Consider the following 24802-nt stretch of genomic DNA (forward strand, 5'->3'; position numbering starts at 1 on the left):
AAAGACCTGAAAACTGGTCAACATTTTTCATTTTATGGCTACTGTACATTATTTTGTCTCGGAAAATATGGTCACCGTACTTATAGGAGAACTTGTAGCAAAGTTGGACATTCCTTATAACACTAAATTTTCTTACTTTGTTCAATTTCTTCTATAAATCCCTTGCTTTGGCTAAAATAGAAATGTCAACTTTGGGAAAGGTTCTCCAAATGAATTTCGAAGACTTGGATTTTCTTTCTCAAGAATGGCTCTAGTGATGTAGAAAAATTACTTTCGTAGGCCTAAAATGTAATAAGATCGAAATGGCATATTTCGATTCTACCTTCATACCTTTGTTATGACAATCGTAACAAAAATATGACTTCAAGACCTTTATTTCTTCTATCTTTTTGTGCAGAAATTACAAATGTTATACAAAATGTAAGCTCACCTTTCTACAACCAATGAGACGAGAACTAAAAACAAAATGATCTCCATTTGTAAATATGTTAAGTAGATAGAATTTGAAATAAATTCTGTTATTCTGCTTCCCCCCTCCCCTCTTTGTGCTAATAGCTACAAATACAATAACGAAAATTAAATTGCAGAACTTTTCAATACAAGTTGGATTGTTGTTTTCAGGATCATTCAGGAACATATAAAATTAAATAAATATGCTAAAAGGCGACCGTTGGGTATGTTCCCAAACTTTTTCGTCTAGGAGGTTTTTGGCCAAATGTATGCAAACAAAACAAATTAAACCAAACCAATTTATTAACAAGCTTTAAATCAAAAAGCATACATTTAAAGTATTGAATAGGTACACAAAAACAATACAAGGATACTATAATAACAATAAATACATAATAATTATAACAAAATTTAAGTAAATATCAAAGAAAACAAATATGGACACTTAGGTATGCTTAATTATAAACTGAAAGATTGGTTGTTTCAAATAAACTACTTGATGACAGTATAATACCAGAATCTTCCTGAGACATTGCATCAGCATTACGTTTCCTTGCTAAACGCTTCAATGTTTCTCCACCACTTGTTGGTGATGATCTTTTGGGAGACCAATTTAATTCATGATGAACTTCAGCAACGACGGTAATTCTTTCAACACAATCAGATTCGGGACTGCTAAAGGTTGTAGAGAATAAGGATCCAAAACTAAAAACAAAAATTAAGGAATTCAAATAAGTTTATGAAAAACCATGAGGATCAAATAAAGGTACTTATTTTGACAATGTCCAAATGCTGAACTCTCCAGAACGTTGGTGTTTTCTGATAAACTAAAAAACATAAAGGGATTTTATTTAAGGTTTCTCAAGGATTAAAAACAAAATTACCCAATCATAGTAGAGTTACAGATGTTTGCGGAATTAAAGTCACGTTCACTTTCCTTTAAGGTAAAAAAAAACCATTGAAGATTCCAATAGATTTTTGAAAAAGCCAAGAAAATACTTACCCTTAAAGCAAATTCCAAGTCTTGGGCATTGAATGATGTCTCAATAATTGACTCATCAACTGCCCCCATCACTTGGCGCATTTGATCCAGATCCATTCCTTTCTCATAGAGTCCAAGTTCTGATGAGAAAGGAGGTACAAAAACAAAAAGTCGAAATGTTTATGCTTACATACATTTGTTTAAAATAAAAATAAGCTTTACCTGTCAGCTTTGAATGAAGCTCTTTGAACTCGACAGAGGTATTTTTTGTTCTTAACTCCATAATTATTATTAATAAATTATCAAACAATAAACAACAAATTTATAATTAAACAAAAACCTATCCTTAGAACATGCGGGATGGGATGCACCTGCACATGAAAATGACACATAGCGGTTTTTAAAGGAAGGCTTGATGAGAATTGAGAATTATTATTGAGGAGAGTCAAGGCCTACTTTGTTTTCGGAATGCAAAACTGTTACAGTAAAAAGTACAGTAATTACCAAGAGTTTTAATAACTTTTGTAATTATTGTGATGGTTTTACATACAAGTTTATAATCTTAAATCCGTAACGGTTTTTATCCAACGTCGGCATCTAAAATAAAAAATAAATTTACAAAAGTTACTTACTTACTTAAGGTGGCGCTACAGTCCGGGGCGGACCTGGGCCTCAACCAACATGAATTTACAAAAGTTGGAATGTTTAATTTCAAAGACCGTAGACAAAACCGAAAATTTTCACTACGCAAAAGTGTCGGGAGTTGTTGTGTGTTTTAGCTCCTGAAAAATGTGTTATCTTATCGCAAACAAATTTGTAGAAAATAAAGAAATCATATCGTTCTGTGAGTACATTTGTTTTTAAATAGAGTTTAAAATGGTTCTATTTATTTAAATGCAATGTTGGTATTATCTTTAAATTTGCATCTTTTTCAGCCACCTATAAATATCAAAACAAACAAAATTGATTGGGAAAGTGTATTTAAGCTGTGCTTAAATTCTGAGAATTGGTTTTCCAATATTATCTTAAAGGCTTTTCACACCAAAACCCGGTTTTCACCGAAAACCTACATCAAAAACTCAAGTTTTACCATACATTTTTGGTAAACCACAAGTTTTATGTAAAACCTCTCGAGAACTAGTAGCAATGCACAGTTGAAGTAAACAAACAAACCTTTGGAGACATTCAGCTCTCAAATTAATGTAAACAAAACAGCTGATGGCTACTGTCAATACAATTATTTCATTTTGAAATAAATTTGGTCGTGGTAAGTAAAGTAATTTATTCAATTTCCTTACAAAATAAGAATTATTGCTTTTTGTTTTCAAACGCTCTTTATTAAGCGAGGAACCGCAATTCACTATAGCTACTGGCGTGACGACCCCAAGGACGAGGAAGATTTGCTCATAGTTCGTAATGACGTTTTCAAGTGACTCGTTGCAACAAATATGTTCGACGCTTTCGCTTACTACTTGGAGAAAGACTTTCTGGCAACTCCGTTCAATCACAAAGATTTGAGAAAGGCGATAAGTTCATTTGTGGAGGAGAATAAGTATAAAAAAGATTTCTGGTGGAGGATAGAGTTAGGAACATTTGCGCCAAAACATTCCACAATTGGCCATACGGACCAATACGAAATCGTTCAGAATCTTCTCATGCTCGCCTGTCAGTTGCTCGGACGCGACGGCCACAATATATATATGGCGATTCTGAAGGCCCATTTTGCCAACAGAAGCAATAGTCATAAGCTCAGTATTTTGGATTGAATTTGTTGTGAAAGAAGAAGAAAATGTTTTAAATAAAATTAATTTTTATTGTAACAGTTTTGTTTGTTTTTGATTCTATGATATATTTTTTACACAATTAGTGAATTATTCGGACCGGTTGAAGTGAACTAAGAGGACAGCTGCAGCCAAGCGAGCTTGTAGTTCTTGTTAGTTCATGTCGTGAGCCTATTCAAACCGTCGACAGAACTTCAATTGAAATTCTTTTCATAGACAAGCTAATGTTAGGTACGTTAAAATCAATTTGGTTAATTGGTTAGAATTCATTTTATTTTCACAAATAATTTGAGAAGAACAAAACTTTTTACTCACAAATTTTATCATGGTATTCACATATAAATAAAACTATTTTTTCGCATTTTCACTAATTTTTGGTTTAATTCAAAGCTTTATTTGTCCATCACGTTATCATCGTTTCCACATGTAACATAGCTTTAATGTGATCGCCCTGTAGCACCTGAACATCAAATATTTCCCTTTTGCAGTGCCATCTACAGTGTTTTCTTAAAACCAAGTTAAATGTTTTTTTCGCACCGCCATTTTTAATAATTTGACACCAAAACAGAAGAACAGACAAACGTTTATTTTACTACACTACGCCAAAAAACAAAAACTCGAAAATCAAAACAAATAAATTTCATTGTTTTAAAATATCTAACTTATTTAGATAACTTTCATCAATTTAATTAAATTCTCAAAAATGTATAATCAGACAAAACCAAATTACCAATCGAACAGAGGAATGGTTGAAGTGGAATCGGACGACGAGGACGATGAAAGCAAGAGGACAATTTTCTGTGCGAATCTCGATAACAGGGTCACCGAGGAGTTGCTCTATGAAGTTTTCCTACAAGTAAGCTACTTACCTTTATCTTTCTTCCCAACTGGAAAAGTGTTAGATATTTATTTATTCCTATTTTCCTCATTTTTAGGCTGGACCAATTGAATCAGTTAGAATTCCCAAAGACAATGGAGGCAGACAAAAGACCTTCGGCTTTATAACCTACGTCCACAAGTGCACTGTGCCATACGCATTGAGGCTCCTTTCTGGCCTCAGTCTCTTCCGGAAGTGTCTAACAATCAAGGTAAAAGACCAACCAGTCGCCGGCGGCGGCGGAGGAGGCTTACCCATCGATTGTGAGCCACTTCAACGAAGAGGTGGCCCAGGCGGTGGCAGAAATTTCAATGGAGCCAGTAATCCCTTCAAACGAGATAACTCCCCACCACCAAAAAGAATCGAATGGTGTTCAGGTTCAGCAGGTTCCCAGAGGCGAAGTGATGATCTTCAAAAGCATTCGTCGCACAATTCACCTCGACACCATCAGATTTCTCCGTATTCTCGGTCGGATCCGTCAAGAGATCACGGAGGCGGCGGACATCATAACAGAAATAATAACAGCAACAACAACAGCAGACGCTCAGAGCAAAGAAACAGACACAGATAACACGTTAGAACGATGGGAATCCTTTCCTCGTAAAGGAACTTTGTACAAATCTTTTAAAAAAACACCCATCCGTGCATTATCGAAGTAACAAAATAAAACATCCAAAATTTCAATTTGCCGGATCCGCATCCGCATAGCAATATTAACCAAATTCAAATTTTCTCTGTAAGATTTTTCTCTGTACATAGATTATGAATTTTTATAAAAAAAAAGAACGAATATGTATGTAATTTTATGAGTATTACTGAGGCGGTTTTAAGAAGGAAGTTTAGAAGTTATCCTTTAAAGCTAAAAAAAATCATATTTAAGAACAGTTTCAGAGTAGCTAAAGGAGAATGGACAAAAATATATGTGGTATACCTTTTGCCCGCTATCAAACAACCTACAAAAATGATAAGGTGGTTTGGAATGTACCAAAGAATGAGTATTTTTTGACCTAAACAATGGGAGTTGGCTTATTTACGAAAACGCTTTGCAAATTTCAATGCACAAAGCATTTGTTTTTATTATTTATAATTTTTATGAATGTTTCATCATGAATTGAATTGTTCATATCGTCAGGGAGCGGTATAAGCATTAGAGTGGAGTGAAAAAAATGTTGCCTTATTTTTTGATCTACAGCCAGAATGGGTGCCATTTGGAACTTGAAAAACGGCAAAAAAGTTTCAGATCGATTTTTGTAGATCAGCACAATTTCTATTGTTTTATTTTTATTTTTTCCATTAATTTCTCCATGTAGTAGTCGTAATAATATTAAATAAGTATTACATACATTCATACAGTCAAACCCCTCTAAACGTAAACCCATGTGAGGAAAACTTAATTTCAGCGGAAATAAAAATAAATTTATCATTACAACACAATAATATTTATTCTAATCCTAATTTTTATAAAACAGGCTTAAGTTCAAAAGTCTCATACCTATATTGCAAAATAATATTTGACACAAGTCAAAAGATTTTATTTTTGGTAACCCAGAACCATTAAAACAATGGTGCTTGCCAAGTTTTAAAAAAGAGTATTTATGTATATGTAGGTACATTCTATTGGAACTAAGAACCACAAACAAAAAAGAACCAACCATTTCAGGGATTTCTGAAATTTTAGCTCAAAATGTGGTTGAGGTATGGAAAAAAGCTTCTCTACTATTGCTAGAAATATTAGACAATATTACCTACAAAATAACAAAGTAAACAAAAAAAGAAATAAGCTGGAAGATTTTAAATTGCAATTGCGACCATTTTTGAGTCAATCGAATACACTTTTTGGTATGCATCCATACATATGCTCTTGCCAGTGTGATCAAGTTAGAAAAGTATCTGCTTTATTAGATCAAAGAACTACAAGAAAGTTTTTCATTGAAATTGGTGCTACTCGAAGATTGCAAAAAACCCTTACAAGAAAGAATAAAAGAGCTGAAAAAATAAACCGGAAAATCGAACAAAAAAATCAGAATCTATATCTGTATCTGATGCTCCTATGTTTGGGAACTGCTTGCGATGGAAAAGGGTGTATCAGATAGAAATGCAGCCATAATCGCAAGTAGTGTTTTGCAAGACGTTGCCTTAATTTCTCAAGAAGACCAATCAAAAGTCATAGATATTTCTAAAATAAGGCGTTCGAGGTTTGGAATCAGACAAAAATTACAAATAAATGTTCTATACAATCAATCTCAGCTTTTATTTTGATGGTCGAAAAGATCGAACTAAAACTAGGTCAAAGATTGGTGAAAACACGTACCATACAATTTTTGTTAAAGAACATATTTCTCTTGTCCAAGAACCTGGTTTACACTACCTGGGACATCTTTCTCCTAGCGATGTAGCTGGAGATCATATTGGTGCTGTCTTTTTTCGGAATTGCAACTACTTTTGCTGTCTTCCACTTTTTGGAAAGTAGCCGTTGTTGATGCAGTTATTTATGATAAGAGTCAAGACTATCATAAAAACTTGCGGATATATGTAGTTGGAAATCCCGTGCATTGATTGTTGAGGAAGTCGTACAGCGTAATGAACATTTTATTAGATTTTTTGATAAACTTTACTTTACTCAATATTTAAATTTGTACTGCTTCCTACAACTTTTTCTAATTAATTTTTATAACTTCGTATAGAAATGTCTAGTCCAAAATCCCAGAAATATATTTTTCAATTGGAATTAGTTTTCCATAATTAAGTGTTTTTTTGATCGTGGAATGTGAATGTTTTAAGCATCTATCTTAGCCTACCTAATTTTATTTCACTTTCTTTCCTCAAGAAAAAATTGTTGTAATAGATTTATATTTGTATTTATTAAAGAAAACAAATAATATACAATATTGAGTTCTTAAAACTAATAATTCTAAAGTGCATTCCAGCTAAAGACAACGAAATAATATTGTATTTATTTATATAATAAATAACTACTATTAACTATTATCTACTTAAATAAAACATAAATAATGTACCTCTGATAAATAACTTTTTTATTTTTTTGTGCAACATTTATAAAAGTTTATATTTCACATGTAAAAACTATTTACAAAAAGTTAAGTATAGTTCAAGATGTATATTAAAATTTTAACGAATATTTTTCAAAGTTTTTTCGATGTTTCTATAAGTCCGAGTTGGTATCACCTCCAACAGCAATCTTGAATAATTCTGATGACTTGACATCAATCGGAAAAGAGCTTTTGCATAGCTCCTTGTTTCGAGGCTTCCCTCAAGCAAAAGATTAGCTCCTGTCAGAATGAACTTGTCTCGATGCTCTCGACCCATTGCATAGATTTTATCACATCCAATTCGGTCGGCTAGGCGATTTAGAAGCTTAGCTGTTGTAGTTCGGACGATGGCATTTTGATGATTGGCGCCTTTGTTGCACAGGATATTAAGGACCTTAGTTGGTGTTAAATTATCACACATCGATTCGAGACCTCTGGTTGCATCGGCACGTAGGAAACGATTTGTGTCAGCTGTGCGATGCAGAAGAGCACACACCAGATCATCACATTCTTGCTCCAGATATTTGCATTTCATGGTAAACAACTCGGTGGAGGCTTGACAAGCAGCTCGAGACACCTGAGATCTTAAATTTCGGACTGATTTTGTCAGTTGAATGCAGGTCATGTGCATTTGATTGTCCAGAGTGTCGGGGTGGTAACGCATTAGTCGGACCATTGATTTGAGTCCCAATACATTCACTTCCCAATTCGATGAGTCCAGTTGATCGAATGCTTTTTGAAGAGCATCTCGGGGTTTATCGAACCGTGTCATGCTCTGGGGATAGAGTTCCACTTGACCCATATTGATTGTTTGCTTTACCGGAGAGACGCGCCGGTGTTTCTTCATGAAACATGAAGTCTTCGATTTTCTCTGCAACGGGATGTGTTGAGGTTTGATTGGATTGAACTCGGTGAGTGTGTTGTTGAGATGGCTCGACTGATAGTCCGAACTGGTTTCAGTGCTATTGTCGGCGTCTAGTTTCGATGAGGTGCGATCGAAGAGTGAATCGCAGCTTTTAGCGAATGATGACTTCCGTGATAAGGCTTTCATTTCTTGAATTGTTGGTGATCTGGGTGGGGAAACAATGTGAGAATCATCGATATCTGGAGAGGGAGCTCTGCTGGCTCCATGATCCACAAGTTGAGTTTTGTGTGGAGATTGCGGTTCAGTTGGAGTTTTTGGAACGACAATGTTGTCTTCATAGTCACTGATGTCTTCCAGTACCTCCTGAGTTGCTTCTGAGACTCTATCAGGCTCCAAAGGCACTTGTTCACAGTCGAGTTCCTCCTCGATAACTTGAGATTTGCTTGAAATCGCTGAATGAGGACGAGAAGTCGATGTAATTGCTTGAGATTCATAGTCTGGAGTGTCAACCATGTCAACAGTAGGTTCTTGAGGTTCATTTTCAGGTTGTTTAGGCTGCTCTTCCATGGGTGTTGCTTGACTTTCCACGTTTGATGGTGAAGGTGTGTGTTCAACTTTTGGAGACTCCTTTTCAGGTGACATTTGTTCAATTACAACATCTCCACTAGAACTCTCGGTTTCTGGAGGAGGAAGATTTTTTATTTCTGCTTTAAGTGGTGATTTAGTTGCTTCATCCGCTGAACTTTTAAGATCAACACCATTTGGTGAACTCTGAAGGGTTGCCACAACAGTTGTTATTGGAGTCGAACAAGCTTGTTGTTCGCTGTGAATATTTGCACTGTTTTGACTTTGCTGCTTCTCCTCAGTAGAAGTGTGTTCCCTTATGCTTGACTGGGACCAACTATTAGGAATATTATTTCCATTGTGGTTTTCGTTGTTTTGTCTCGATTGTGGTTTTATAGACACTGCCAAGGGAATTGTATAATGGGGTGTAACAGGTGGTGTTTCGTTTATGGGGGATGGTGCAATCGAGTTTCCATTCGAATTATATTGTGATTGAAGTGAGGTTTTGTTGCTGAAAAACATAATAAATAAGTAATAAATTAGTGGTTGATGATATTCAATTTAATGAAATTTAAAGTGAAAATATTTTAAAGGGTAGATTTAAAAGGGAAAAGTGTTCGCGGAATGTATCTTGGGAAATGTATCAGGTGGAGTTATTTGGATGAAGAAATACACAAGGTCAAGGCAAGGTTGAGATAGGGAGAAATCAATGGAGTTAAAAAAAACAATCAAGATGGAAAGAGACCTTTGACCTATTTTTCTCGATTACGTTGACTAAAAATTATCTTGATATACTAGGGTATTATAAGGGTCCTCTAATAAGAGGTTTGATTTTGATAATGGTGCTTATTTCATTGTAAGTCAAAAGTTATGCAACATGCTAATTTGACAGAGCATTATTTATAAAAATAAAACATCAGTTAAATACGGAAGACGTGAAACATTGCGTCGGTGTAAAAGTTTCGATTATAGTTTTATCGCAATTTTGAAAGTTTTTATATGAATACTTTCTTAAAAATCTTAAACTTATTTAGGGGAAAATTGTTCAAATGACTGCCATGGAAAAAACAGAGTTATTAGCTCGGAAGCGCAACCCATTGCTACATCGTAGTTTTCGTATAAATAAGATCCAATTATACCGCTCAAACAACTCAAATCAAATGGGGTGGCGCAACAGTCCGTTGTGAACCAGGGCCTAGTGACTTACAACTCTCAACCATTCCTGTGTGCGAGTACTGTTGTCAGGAATGGAAGGGACCTACAATTTAAGGCCGAATCCGAACGGCTAGTTTGAGAAAGCACTTTTTCATGACAAGAATTACTCTTGAAGGAATTGTCAATTCCTCGCAAGAGGCAGTACCCGCGAAAATTATTTTTTTAAATTATGGTGGCACAGGCAGGGATTGAACCCAAGACCTCTTGCATGACAGTCCAACGCACTAACCATCCTGCTACGGGTACTACAAACAACTATATATCCTAATTATAGGAGCCTATTCTACTTGAATTTGCCCATAACTGTAGGTTTTTCGACGAAAATCTGCATAATTTCTCTGATTTCAAGAAATCAACTAGCGAAGATACTACGGAAATTGCTGGTGATCGACGCACGTGAGTGATTTTGAGTGATTGTGTTTGTGTTAACAGAATTTTAAAAGCCTTAAGACGTAAAGCTTAATGTAAATTGAATGCAATGTCGCTTGTGGAATGCCTAATTCTGAAGATCGACGAGAAATCAAGTCACCAGTCGTTATTCTTGACCGACGCACACCATTTCGATTATTCACACCACTAGTTTTTCTAAACAGTTTCACAATTATGAGACGAAAAAGCTCTGCACTAAGACCCAAAAGGGGTTTGGTAGGGAATTTTTACAATTTCAATGATTTGCTGAAGCTTGTATCGGTGTCGTAGTTTTTACTTCTACAACTTCTAAAGTGACAGGCTTTTGGCTATTCAAAATTAAACCTTTTATTGGATTATTTTGTTTAAATTTAAAAATAGAAATGGCTTGTAGAATTTTGAATTCAAAAGTTTCACCCCATGTGTCTTTTGGGCGATAACATTAATTGATTTAACGAAAAAACTAAAGAAAGAAACTCAACCTGCCATAATTTACCCCAAGGTACGTTTTAAAATTGACAAGATTGATAATTTTCGCAGACAGTTGGTCACACGCGATGTAAAAAATAATTATAGTGTCTTTCAAGTCATCTATCAAAGAAATCGCTCAATTAATCTAAGAGAATTATTTACAGACATAAATTGTCCATTGATTAATTTTCTATTGCAACTGGAACTGTTTCAATATGTAAATGGATTTTCTAAATGGTATAAACTTGAGTTTCTTGTAACCCAATAACTTTAGAAAAATGTCACAGTCATCAAAAAAAGTTAAGATTGAACAACTTCTAACTTTTAACAAAGGAAATTTAACATAAATAATTGTTGTGTATCATTTCACAAAAATTAGAAAAATGTTAACTTTTCAGGACAAGGTAAAGTTATTTCTGCGAAACCGTTCTCAGAAAAACAAACAATATTCTCAAGGATTAAAAGTTTGGACAACAAAAGAAGGTCCTTGCATTCTTAGTTCTTGCTACGAACAAGTGTTTGAAATTCCACTGTTTTTCCAAAGAAAACATCTTATCAAATATTAGTGGAAACACATTTAAAAAAAGCACACAAAAGTAGAAGGATTATGAAAAGGTCTTGACTTTATTTAAATTATCGAACACACACTATACACGCATTATTTAAACGAGCAACAGTAAAAAAACAAGTTCGCATGAGTGATATTTATTTAATAAACTTTATCTTTTTTAGACTTTTATTGTTTCTTGTTGTTCGTAAGTAAAGTTCAAAATGTCCATCATCAACATTTACAGTAATTATATATGTAGAACGTAGACACACAGATAGGTAGGTATATATAGTGCACTTACAACTCGACATCGGTAATTGCTATTGGAATGACCGGTGTTCCTTGGTTAGTTCTCAGGTTATTTTCTTGAATTACTCCAATCGATTTACGTCTTCGATAATAGCAGCAGCAGCAGCAGTACACACAACAATACCTATTACAAAAATCTGGTACACTTTCGATAGTTGAACAAAGTTTGTCCACTAGATATTCCTTTGTTTGAATATATTTCATCCGAGTCCTTACAAAATACTCGGTTATTTTCATTTTTCATTACAGATTTTTTGAAAACTTTTGAATATTGGAAAATAGACAGAAGAATTAATGGAGAGAAGAAAACAAAAATTAAAATGGGAAAATTAGTCGCCAGGAATTCAAACGAAACGCGTTTGTCGCGAACTAAATAACATCACAGACTGCTTGGGTCTTGTTGGTCACTATGGTTTAAAAAGGACTCTCTTTTTCATTTTACCTACGGGTTGTGTATATAGTTCGGCAGTTTAGTTCGAAAACGGTACTTGTGTATTGGGGGGTTTTATTGTGAATGGACGACGAATGGGGGTTGTCGTGTTTGGCGTGTTTGGGAAGTCATTTCCAGGATATTTGAGCTGAACTGTTGTTGCAGTGGGGGTGGGAAAACAAGGTTCCACTCACTCACTCATAGTGAGAAAGAACATTTACATATGGGTTGTGGTGGATGGATTAGTTTTTGCATTCGTTTCGTTTCTGTTTCTTTTTTTATTCAGATCATCCCTATGAATATTAGGGTTGAAATGGTCAAGCACAGGGTGATGGTGGTTTCTATAGAAAATCAAGTGGCATTTTTGTGAGTGGGATATTATAGTTTTTTTTTTCTTTTCCAGGAAGCAGAAAGAGAGTAATAGTGGATGTTTAATACTTTGTTTTTAACCTGTGATTCATTTGAAATTTGGATGAGATGGTTTTCAACTGTATAATTATTTATTTTTAGAATTGTAATCATTTTTTTCAACTCTTTTTTATATTTTTTACGCACTTAAAGTTTATACTGCGTAAATAATGAAACTAAAGTTCATAAATGTTTATGGTTTTATTATTAAGTGCCCATTGCGTGTTAATTAGTGGTTTCAACTATCTAAGAAAATGTCTAGGTTTTTTTTATTTTCTGAGGAATTTAATTTTCTTGTGAGGAATTTAAAAACCTTCAATTGTAGGTCCCTTCCTTTTTAAGAGTTTTGGTGACTCAAAGCCTTGATGTGTAACGAGGTGTTCAATCACTAAATTTATTAGTTCTTCAAAAGAATTATACGCTAGCCGTTTTTCTACTTTTCACTTTTGACTTTAAATTGGGTTAAAGAGAAGGACACCAGTCTTCTTCAAATGGGATTTCCCAAATATTTTTTACAGGAGGAAAGTTGGTAAATATTTAATTAAGGATTTCCGTGAAGAGAGAAAATGCACAAGACACTTGTCAAAAGTTTCTAAGTAAAATTAAAAAGGTTTTATCCTCCATTCCAAAAAAATTAAGAATTATAAATTTCTTAGGTGAAACTTTACCAAGATTATTTATCTGTTGTTTTTTTTAGCAAGAGCTTAGAAAAAAACTACAATGAGTTTTTATTTGTTCGTTAACATAAACATGACAAACTTTCGGTCACTTACTTTACAATTTATAAAACTCCGAAATTTGAAATCCCAGCTTAACTCTGATTTTAGAAATTGTTAGCAAATTGATGGACTGATTCTTAAAGCTTTTAAACTGTTGTCTTAAATTTCAGTTTTGAGTCCACTCATTTTGAAAAATTATCAAATTATCTCAATGTTATGTTTTTAAAGTCTTTAATTCCTATCTTTATTTAACTATAAATCGGGAAGGATGCAAAATTATAAGACGATTAATCGATTCGCAGTCATCTCAAAACAGCCAACTGAAACGAGCTGGAAATGAAGTTTAAAAACAAAATTTGTTGTGTTAATTTTTGTTATCGGCTTGTTCGAAGACCCCTTCGTTCGCTCTCGGCAACATCATCTTATTTTTAACTTTCCATAGGAAGTTATTGTAATTGGTCCGATTTGTCGAATTGAAAATTTTGACATTTCTTGACGTTTCAAGGCGTTTACGGGATGGGAAGTTATCAGTATGGGTCGCATCCCAGCCTCTTTTTTCATTTGATTCTTTAGATTCCCTTAACTCAATCTGACAAGTTAATTTTTTTGATTTTAAAGGCGTGGTTTCTATTTTATTTTTCGAGTACATAAAACGAACTGCAGTGAGGAATTGACATGCAAATAATTTAGTTTTTTTTTGTAAACAGGTTGTTGTTTTTAAAACTCTAGGTTGTCAATGAAATGCAAGAAGCCAACCCTGGGTAAATATAAAAATATCGGGATTTGTTCGATATTCCACTTTTTGTAATTACTTTTCTTAAAATATCGATTATCTTTAAATCCTTCTTTGTAAATAAACTCATTTAAAAAATCGGGATGAAAAAAAACGTTGATTTTGGAAAGCTTCTTTTTAAAAGATCGGGTCATTTTGTTTACTAAAACCAATTTCTTTTTTAATTCTGTCATGTCACCCTATTGTTCTATCAGTTCAATTGCGCGGTCATTTTGAGTTAGGAAAAGTTTTTTTAAAGGTAAAAGTCAACAACAACAATAATCCACTCTGCACACATAATCACCTTTTGTCTATAGAAAAGGGGAAATCAAAACAATCCAACTTCATTCCCCCCAATCCCAATTAGTACAACCATCGATATGGTGGACAAAAAGTTTACGTTTAATAGCGTGAGGTAGTAAAATTACTTCTTCACAACTTGAGGCTCATAATAAGGAGTAAGGTGGTAGCCAGTCATTCTGTCACCGCACAAACACGCAGAATGAATATAAAAAAAAACAACAACAACAACAAAAACTAAATATTTTTAAGTGCCATTTTAGTTAGACTTTTATATTTATGATGATCAGTCAAAAAATCATACCTCTCTCTCTCTCTTTTATTATTGACCCTTAAACTTGGGCGTGACTCAAAATTCACATTTAGGTCATTTGTTAATTTATTACTTCTTCTGACGAGAACCTAACTTAACTTTATTTTTATTTTATTGTTTTTGTCGTATTTATTTGTCAACCAAAGAATATGGGTCAGTTACGTTTGAGTTTTGTTCTACTTTTGACATTTTCAAACTTGTATTCGAGTTTGAGTCTCGTACTCTATTCAAATATTTAGTAATCGTTAAGTTTGTTGGGGAAATCACTACGGCGTATACTTGTTAATTTTATGATTTTTTTTTGACATTTAACCATAAAGATAACAATTAAGTTTGTTTTTAATTAATTGATAACAAATGTGATTTTTCTTTGGTATGTATATAAAAATTAAGAAAAAATAGTACAATAAATATGGGATTGAGTTCTTTTTATTTTTGTCAAGTAGGTAAAGACTGTAAAGGTTAAAGGCCATTGCACTGAATCAATTAACACACGTCTGACAAATCAATCAGAAAAATTATACGTTTGTGACTGTGTTGAGTGAGTTCACATTGTGCTATGTCTTAAGCTAATCAGAATAATGGCAGGTTTGCAAGTAATTTCTTGACCAAGGGATGGTGATATATAGTAACCTACTCATAGTGCACACTCAGAGAAAATTATAATAAGAAAATCTTACCAATATACCTTTCAATATGTGCTTAAAAAAACTTTGATATTAAAGTTTTAATTGACTGTGAATTGGAGTCTAAACTGTGGCCTATTTTTACTCACGCTGCCAATAAAAATGCGGTTTTAACTAAATTTATGAATTCAAAATAACTGTAGACGGATTTTTTTTTTCGCCGCGTAGCCGAAAAATGAACAAGCAGTATTAGAAAAATAGGAAGGATATATTAAGACTATATTTAAGCACATTGAATTTAAAATTCTGATAATAAAAATGCTAGGTTAACACATAATTCATTAAAGTACTCTACATTCGTGACGTGTGGCTCAAAATAAAATCTCTATACTTGACATATGGCCGAAACAAGAGTTAACTAGAGCGCATTTCTTTGCAAGTATTTTGAAAGAATAGCCTAGGTGAGAAATGTAAAAAGCTGTTATAAAAGAATACTGTTTGAATAATTGAGGTGATCGAGATACCGTTTCCCAGGATATTTGTAATCTCTATCAAATTTAAAAATGATTGTCCGAGCCATAACGAGAACATTCGGCCCCCAAAAATCTGTTCGAAGGAGAAAGAGAGTGTTCAAACTTAAAATAATTTAATTTTTTTAGTAATGTGGAAATACTCTTTACTCACATCCTTAATAATCAAAAAAAGAACAAAATGCAAAGAAGAAGGAAAACAAAATAAAAGTCTTCAGCAAAAATGAAGTACAAGTTTGTTCTATATGAGACAAAACTTAAAATTTCGCAAACAAATCAATCGATTGTCTGGTTTAGCTTTTGCCTTAAATTGCAATGGACGCAGGGGCTGACTGCATGTTTGTGGTCCCTTTTGGGTCTTATGCATATTTCATAAAAATATTTTTTCCTAAACTAATAAGAAATAATAAAAAGAATCTAGTCCTTTAATCAGACACAAAATTATAGTCCAAAGTTTTAAATTTTAGGATGATTTTCGTTTTTTACAGATATTTCGGATTTATAAATTTTCAAATTTTTTAAGACACTGAAAAATCAATTTATTTTTAAATAAACTGTCCTCTAGGACAGTGACCGGGAAAAACATTAAAGTTCTCTATTTTCGAATTTTAGTATTGAAAGTATTGCAAAATTGCTCATGATTTTATACTACCCAAAACGTTAAACTCTTTACCACAATAGTTTTTAACGTTTGACAGACTCATGACTGAAAGTTTTGAATGTTTGTATCTTGGAAAAAAAAAGATTTTGTTTGGTACTAAGTATTATTTTGTATATTTAGACAAAAAATCACTGGAGCTATTGGTCCGACCGTAGACATTTAGAAAAAGGAAAATTTGCCAAAAAAAAACCGCTACACAGCCCCTATTTTGTTTGCGTTTCATAAGTTGTATGTATATACCATTTAGAAAAGCCGTACCTTAAATATCTTTAGACCGTTTGGATCGTTATCATAAAACTCTTCTAAGTGAAGTCAACGTCATTGTAATAGGTTGTAAAATATGCCTTAAAATGCATGTATATCTACTAAGTTGATATTCCTTAAACGGAACTTGCAATCTGAATTGAACATTTTGACATTTCTCTACGTTTCAAGGTACCTAGAGTCAAAATAAAAGATTTTTAGAAAGATGACTGTGCGTGAGTGTACGTGCGACGTTTTTTTCGTCGTCTAAAACTCAAGAACCTGAAGAGAGTTCGACTTCAAAAAAATTTTGTTAAACAGATAATATTGCAGAAAGATGCAGAAAGGGCTCTCAAGAAAATTACGTGGTTGGTTTTTTTACTACAGAAGTTTAAAAAAAGGTGAACATTTTGGTTAACCCTAAATATCTGACAAACCAATAACGCTTGAGCTTTGAATTAAATTTTATATTATTGTAACGTGATACCAAACAACTAAATTATTGGAAAAAAACAGTTTGTATTTTGTTTTATAATTAAGAAAACAAAATATCACCTCGAAAATTTTACAATAAAACATTTTTTTAGCTCCAAAACAATTTTTAATGAAAAATAACGTCTTTAACATCTAGTAAAATTTTAAGAAAAATTGAATTGACAGTTTTTGTTGTAAAAATTAAAAACCTAAAAAAAAACATTACTAAAAAAATGGAAAAATTGAATTTCGACTCAAATATCTTTTCAAAAACTTGAGATTATGGCATCAAACTTATTTTATCGTATAAAAAATACTGTTTTTAACATTCGGAACAATTTTGAGAAAAATCGAATTAACAGTTTTTTTACAAAAAATAAAAATCTAAATAAAATATAAAAGTTGGTAAAAATTGATGTTCGACTCAAATATCTTTTCAAAACTTTGAGATATTGGCTTTAAAATATTTTTATATTTTAAAAAATATTGTTGTCAATATTCAGTAAAATTTCGAGAAAAATCTAATTGACAGTTTTTTTTTACAAAAATTAAAAACCTAACAATGGTAATAATTGTTTTTGACGTAAATATGTTTTAAAGACTTTGAATTGACAGGTTTTTTTTACAAAAAATAAAAACCTAAGAAAAAGCAGTACTTAAACTTGGTAAAAATTTACTTTCGACTTAAATAGCTTTTCAAAAAATATTTAAATATTAAATAAATTTATAAATATTTAATAAAAATCCAACATTCTGGTTTTTCGTAGAAAAAAATCTAAAAAAATAGTACGTAAACTTAATAAAAATGTATGTTAGGTTCTCGATATCTCTTAAATTGATTCCATTCATCCAATTTGTATTTGTTTAAATAGGAAATAAAAAAAGATAAGAAATGCTAGTAAAATTGGTAAAAATTTGTTTTCTACTAAAAATCTCTTAAACAAAACTGATGGCGGTAGGAAAACAGCTAACATCTAACCATTGTTCATAATTGTCCTAAAAATGTATACAGTTTTTATGTTCCATGAATATCTGAATTCCGAAATCATAAAAATGAACGAAAGTTTTTTAACAGATGGTTAGTAGACAAAATAAAGTTTAAGGGTACGTTCAGATTTACTTAAACTTTTATAGCTTCTTTAAAGAAATAGTATCGGAAACAATTTGTGATACAAATAAAACAAAAAACAAAAAAGCTATAATTATACGGTCAACATTTTTTTTTTTTGAAAAGTCTAGTGGGCTATACATGTACACAAAGCTTAGCAATATTGAATACTTGAATTCAAATTCCAAATTTAAATGGTATTCTGTATTTTATTTGACCGAAAACGACATGCAAAAGCTTAGAAATATCAAACTGACCACACTAAAATTAACAAATATATGGAAAATATTCCTAAAGTTGAGGACATGTGTCCACAAAAATTGTGTTTACCTCGTGACGAATTAGTTAAACTGATTTGTAGAAAACATGTATATTCTTCCCACCTGACACCGATTTTGTTATCTATTTTTTTTAAATATACACCTACTTAAAATAGATTCTACAAATTGAAAGTTGTCGTGATAAAAACGTGATTTTCAAATGAAATATTTCATTTAATGCCATACTATTTACCAACATGTGTTTAACTAAAATTTGACGAAACAAATGCATTGCTATTTGAATCCTAAATTATCATAGTAGAAGACAATAAAACACATGCTTGTTTAAGTGCAGCAAACTTTTAACAAGCCCTTAGTATTTTCAGTTCAATGAACCTCTTTTGCATTTGAACTTTGAAATGCAACAGTTCTGACTCCAACACAGTAGTTTGTAAGCCAACAGATAGTCTTCTAGTTCAACTCTCTAACATAATAATTTGAATAGACTTAAATCAAAATCCCTTCAAAACTTTGCTAATTACCTTTGAATAAACTTTTCCACATTCACAAATCGTCTGCTGTTGCCGTTGTTTGTGGTTTCATGATTGTTATAGTTGTTGTTGTTAAAATTATGTTCCACAGAAACTGCTCCACCTCCAGGACCACCTCCTCCTGTGCCATACGCTGTTGGATATTCGTGGCACTCCTCGCCAAATGAACTTTCGTCGAATGTATCTGCAAAGAATCCGGAAACAGGATGTAATGAGTTTCCATACCGTACTTAAGTATAAAATTCAAATCCTCACAAGTTCAAAATACAAAACATTCTAATTTTTATTTTGTATTGTTGGTATTTTTTAAACTAACCTTGATTTGTATAGAATGATGGTCGTTGTTGGTTGGTTCTTAATGTTGTTGTTGTTGTTGTATTATGCTTACGATTTTGTTGCAATGTATAATTCACTTTCGGATATGTCGAATTAAGGTGCACCTGATGATGATGATTGCGTGATGTGTTATGAATTAAAAATGGATTCTTATATGTTTGTTTGGGCAAATAATTTCCGGTCATGTCAATACGTTCCATCGTTGGGAATCTAGGCCAGATGAAAGATACATTTTTAATAATATAGTAGAGTAGATATCGATATTGTTTTTTTATGGGAACAACATATAAAAACAAACTGCCTATTGTGTCCATTAAGAATATTAAAAGAACTAGATACGAGTATAACATACCTAGAAGTGACAGATTGTCTTGCAAAGCGTCCATTTAGGTTAATTATACCATTGCCACTGCTACTGGTTGTATATGTGCTATCAGAACTTCTTCCATCTGCGGAGGAATCAGAGCACGATTTTGTTGCTATTCTCTTACCATTGATTCCAATGATTTCACCTGGAAAATATGACATTACAATAAATTCTTAGAATAAAATATACGATAGAGTTCAAAACCGGGACAGCCAAAATTTGTTTCAAAATTGTTTGTAAACAATAAAAACCGTTGTTATACTATAAAGAAACAAACTGTATAGCTTAAGGGATCTAAGGAGAGAATGGGTTCTTATAGAATGTGACTTTAAGGATGAAAATTTAATTTCAAAAAAATAGTTGTTCTAAAATAAAAAATATTTTCTAGTTTTGTTCACTACAAAATAGAAAATATGTCCATTTTTTTAGTTCGCAGGACCCATGGTTCTAAAGCCATAAATATGCAATGAAAGTCACATTCAAAATTAATATATAGTCAAATTATCAACGTTTTAAACTCAAGAATTCAAAAATATGTTCATTTGGATGCTGTGGAACGTACTCTTTTTTTTTAGTTCGCAGGACCCGTGGTTCTAAAGCCATAAATATGTAATCACATTCAAAATTAACTATCCACCTTTTTAAACTCTGGAATTAAGAAACAAGTTCATTTAGATGCTGTGGAACGTATTCATTTTTTATTTTAAAATTTAAATGGGTCTAATCCAATGAGAGCAAATAACAACTGGCACTTGAAAGTTATTTGGTATACAACTTTTCCATACTGTGTTATGACTTTTTTTATTTGTATCACTTAAAAATTTGAAATGTTACCATTTGAAGATTGTGGAACGAATTTATTTGTATAAATAACGTTCCAAACGTACCGATATGTAAATACTCTCTTTGTTAAGTTTAGTTGTGTATTTATTGGAGACAATTTTATACCCCACTTTAATTGTGAAAAAATGAATTAGTTCCACAACCTTCAAAAGTCTTGTTTGTAATTAAAAATCTGAGGTGCTGTGTGAATGGGATTTTTTATTATGAATTTAGAATATGAGAGCCTATTTTACAAGGATTTTTAAACGTCACGAAGATGAAAAACTGTGAGAGTTTTCGCACGAAATTCAGTTTCTTCATATGAAAGCGAACTTTGAAGAATAAGTTGTGGAACATTTAAAATTAAGTAATTTAACGTTTTTTTTTCACTCGAAACTTGTGTATAATATGTTCATTTTAAAAATTGATGTGCGAATAAAAAATATTAACCCAATCTATCCTTCAATCCCCTATATCTCAAATGCAACTATGACACCCTAAGCAAAAGGGAAAAAAAACAAAGGTGTTTGAGGAATAGCAACTTACCACCATTGTTGCTGGTGGTGCCACCTCCACCACCGTTTTTCATCGATTTCATTGAAGTATAATGCAACGGCAAGGTTTTTCCCAAGACATACTGTATGTTATTATTGTTGTTGTTGTTGTTGCTGTTGCTATTGTTGGCCATTGAATGATTGTCGTCCTGTAAAATAAGAGGAAACAGAAAACCAATTTAATTGCGATGCAGTTTTAAGCTTAAATTTCAAAAATGATTTCAACATAAGAATTTATTGTTTACCAAATTCAAATTTACAACTGGGACCCAACCAACTAAACGATATGCCAAAAACAGTTGAACCATTTTTAAGTTCTTGGGAAACTACCGACGACGACAACGACGATGTAGGTAGGTAGATATGAATATAAATATTTTTGTTTTTTGAATTAGGTGGTGTATCCGTTTGAGAGTCCTTTTCCAACAACTGTTTCGAACCAACTGAATTGATGCAAGTATCGGGCGCAATTAACTTGTAGACAGTCGAGCCAAGCTGTTGTCGTAGTCGCATGTGAAAGCAAAGAAAGGTTGAACTGGCCAACAATTGTTGGTAAGGACGACGACGTCGGTGTGTTCTATTTAAAAGGGGTCACCCATTTTCAAACCTTTTCCAACAACAAATTTAATATGCCACCGGGGTGAGAGGGTAGAAATGGTAGGACAGGGGTTTAGAGGGTGCACTACAAAATCTAACCTGTGGTTTTCCAATGGATTTTTATCGAACGTAATTCTAGAGAAATTATATTGCGTTATTACGTGACCGGGTGACAAAATCGATATATTTATATTTCAAAAATGCACGCGACAATAGTGGACAACACACTATACACGGTACGGATGGTGTGGGAGAGTTTTCCATGCGATGACAGAGTATAGACTTTTGCAGTTTTTGGAGGGTGACAAACGTCTTGAAATAGCTACTACATATTTTTTAATATTTTTGTCGCACCTGACTTGAAATTTGTCGAGATAAGTAAATTTCAATGTGACCAGACCATGAAAAGTGTATAAAATTAGAATTAAAAAAATCACCTATCACGTGCGTGATTTTATACAGTAAATGAAATTCAGAGTCCAAAGTGACTTTTTGGATTAATTGGAAGAAGTGAAAAATAGGTACATGCATCTGTGCCATACATATTTTAAATTAAAATATGAAAATTGCTTTTGATATTAGAATTGTTTAGATTAAAGGAAGGTACAAATTCAATGACATATAAAAATGCACAACTTGGTCGCACGCACTTACTCCTGAAATGTGATACTATAAATATTAAAGCACAACTAAGGTCTAAAATATAATTGGTCTAGGTAAATCTATGTAAATACATCATAGGTGCTTATTAAAATTAAATATGTAGACTAATTAGCTAAATTAAACACTTTGAGATGAAAGTAAAAAATAAAGACCGGAAAAGGTTTGGTGAAAACCAATTATTTCAAATGGTGACACATTTAGATATTTAGAAAAAAGTCCTTTCAAATTCTGGCATTTAAATATTTTTCAAAGGCAAACATTTTAAACCTTTGGTTTCTAACATTTTTCTTGTTAAAAATAGGATTTATGTTTCACAAAGCGCTGATGAGGATGGGATGCTAAAGATTTTGAAGACCGAAAAATTCAAATACCGACGAATCTTAAAAGTTATTGTTTCGTTTCTCGTGATTGTTTTTCAATTGGACTCAAATATCAACATTTTTGAAATTTAGTACCTAAACGTTTTTATATTTATTAGAAAATTCTGAATGTTGACAAACAAACAATAATCATACGAAAAGATTTATGACTTTTGTAGAGAAATAATTATAAATAGTGAACAAAATGTTTAAAAATTGCATATCTAAAGTTGTAATGTCGGATAAATCTAACATTATACTTTTCATTTTTATAAAGATAAACAATTTAAAAAAATTAATATTCCAGCTAAAATATTAAATATACAAACAAAGTTCGAGTTAAATTGTTAAATTGTTTTTGAAGAATTTATTTTTTCGAATGAATTTAAGTGTCTTAAAAATTTGACAATGTTTTGTTTTCTAAATAATTTGCTTAATTAATTTGATAAGATATTTGATGGTGTTGGTCAAAAATGAATCCATTACGTCAGGTTATTAAAATATTAATTTTAATAAAGAACATGTTTTGTACGTAATTTGTCTTTTTGCACGACCAAAGCTATCACACCAAGTTTTTAAAATACGAGTAAAATAAAAAAAAGTATAATGATAATGTTGAAAAAAAGTATTTTAAAAATTTTTAGCAGATACTTAAAATTTTCAAAAAATCCACCCCTTTTTTCAAAACCATGAAAGCATACAATTTAAAGTATCAAATGATGACTTATATAACTGGTTACTAAAATGATTTTAATTGTGTATAAAAGACAGAGATTTTAACTTTACTAAGCTTACAGTTTATTGTTAAGAACTATGTATGTAAGTTATGTTTTACCTAAGGTTTAAAACACACAGTTTTTGCTTATTTTAACACTGCTAGCATATTTTCAAAACCTGATGTGATAAAAAAATTATAAGGTGAGACTCGAATTCAAGACAACAAACAAAAGTATTGCTTTGTTTGTAGAGCACAAAAAGCTAAATTTTGCCAACATTTTTTCATTTTCTTATTTAAAGTTCCCTAAGAAGTTAAAATAAACATACAATAACATTTTCGAAAATTGGAAATTTTAAACAGCAAATTACAGCACTTATCAATATTGCCAGAAGTCTATTGAAAAGAAAAAGAAATGGTATGCTTGTTTTGTAGATTTCAAAGCAGCATTTGATAAGGTCAACAAACAGGCTTTAATGTGTAAGCTCTCATTACTAGAGATCTCCCGAAAATTCCTGATGATATATTTTGTATATAGATCACAGTTTTCGGATTGGTTTGAAACAACAGCAGGTGTTCCACAAGGCTGTATTTTGAGCCTTTGTTTTGAGCATTTTGTTTGCTTTGTTTACCAACGATATCTGTGATGAACTTCCAGGAGGAATACTCTTTGCCAATTTCCAAGTGAAAGTTTTGCTATACGTGGACGATTTAGTGGTACTAGCTGAAAATCCTTTCACTCTGCTGCTACAAATAAACAGACTACTCCTTCTGCGAGAGGTGGGTCTTGCATGTTAACACAAACAAAACGAAAATAATGATTTTTGAAGCGCGTCAAAAAAGAAGGCTGGGTGAAGAGAATTGGTCACTCAATAATGAATGCATTGATGTAGTACAAAAGTTTAAATATCTTGGAGTTATGCTTACGCAATAATTTAAAATTTTGTAAGCATGTCAAACAAAAAAGCAAAGAGGCTAAAATTGCGTTGTGTTATTATGGCCAAAGTTTTTTGCCAATTCAAAAATCGATCTTTTGTCAAAATATCGGGTCTTTCAAGCAATTGTCAACACTTGTATGTGCTACGGTGCTTAAGTTTTTGGATACTTGCCTCTCGAGGAGTTTGAAGCAGATTATTTAACAAGAGGGATAAAAGAAGTCTTCATAAAACCATCTTGCTAAGACTACTGCAATCGAATGACACGCCTTTCAAAGAATGGAGTCAGCTAGCTATCTCACATGATGCTAACTTAACTTTATTGGAGTCAAATGTAGATGAATGGAGCTCTTTGTTTGCAAATGTTACTGCTAAAATTGATGAAAGACATTACAATCAGCATCTCTCTAAAGCATCGTCAACATCCTCCAGGAACAATTATAGAAACCTCAATCACCATCAGAAGCTAACTATTTCAATAATGAATTATCGACCGAAGCTATAAGTCATATCTTTAGAGCACGAGTTAAAATTTTA

General features: G+C 32.3%; 3 protein-coding genes across 3 annotated transcripts in view; 1 reads left to right on the forward strand and 2 right to left on the reverse strand.

Moving 5' to 3' along the window:
* Positions 1-755: 755 nt before the first annotated feature.
* Positions 756-1827, reverse strand: LOC129952258 (uncharacterized). The gene is made up of 5 exons (XM_056064761.1): positions 1655-1827; positions 1454-1572; positions 1335-1387; positions 1221-1277; positions 756-1155 (listed from the first exon to the last, which is right to left on the reverse strand). The coding sequence occupies exons 1-5, from the start codon at positions 1713-1715 to the stop codon at positions 906-908; spliced, it is 540 nt and encodes a 179-aa protein (XP_055920736.1). The 5' UTR covers positions 1716-1827; the 3' UTR covers positions 756-905.
* Positions 1828-3762: 1935 nt separating this feature from the next.
* On the forward strand, positions 3763-4891 carry LOC129949015 (RNA-binding protein 7). Its single transcript, XM_056060206.1, has 2 exons — positions 3763-4069; positions 4149-4891. Exons 1-2 carry the CDS (start codon positions 3917-3919, stop codon positions 4659-4661), a joined length of 666 nt encoding a protein of 221 aa, XP_055916181.1. The 5' UTR covers positions 3763-3916; the 3' UTR covers positions 4662-4891.
* Positions 4892-6932: 2041 nt separating this feature from the next.
* Positions 6933-24802, reverse strand: part of LOC129949014 (uncharacterized) — a 42095-nt gene continuing 24225 nt past the window's right edge. Inside the window, exons 5-9 of the mRNA XM_056060205.1 lie at positions 20989-21145; positions 19606-19765; positions 19234-19463; positions 18909-19101; positions 6933-9080 (exon numbers count right to left, since the gene is read on the reverse strand). Coding sequence (XP_055916180.1) covers positions 7220-9080; positions 18909-19101; positions 19234-19463; positions 19606-19765; positions 20989-21145 — 2601 coding nt within the window. The 3' untranslated portion in view covers positions 6933-7219. The remainder of the gene's footprint in view (positions 9081-18908; positions 19102-19233; positions 19464-19605; positions 19766-20988; positions 21146-24802) is intronic.

This window comes from Eupeodes corollae, chromosome 3 (assembly GCF_945859685.1).
Source record: "Eupeodes corollae chromosome 3, idEupCoro1.1, whole genome shotgun sequence".
Classification (NCBI taxonomy): Eukaryota; Metazoa; Arthropoda; class Insecta; order Diptera; family Syrphidae; genus Eupeodes; species Eupeodes corollae.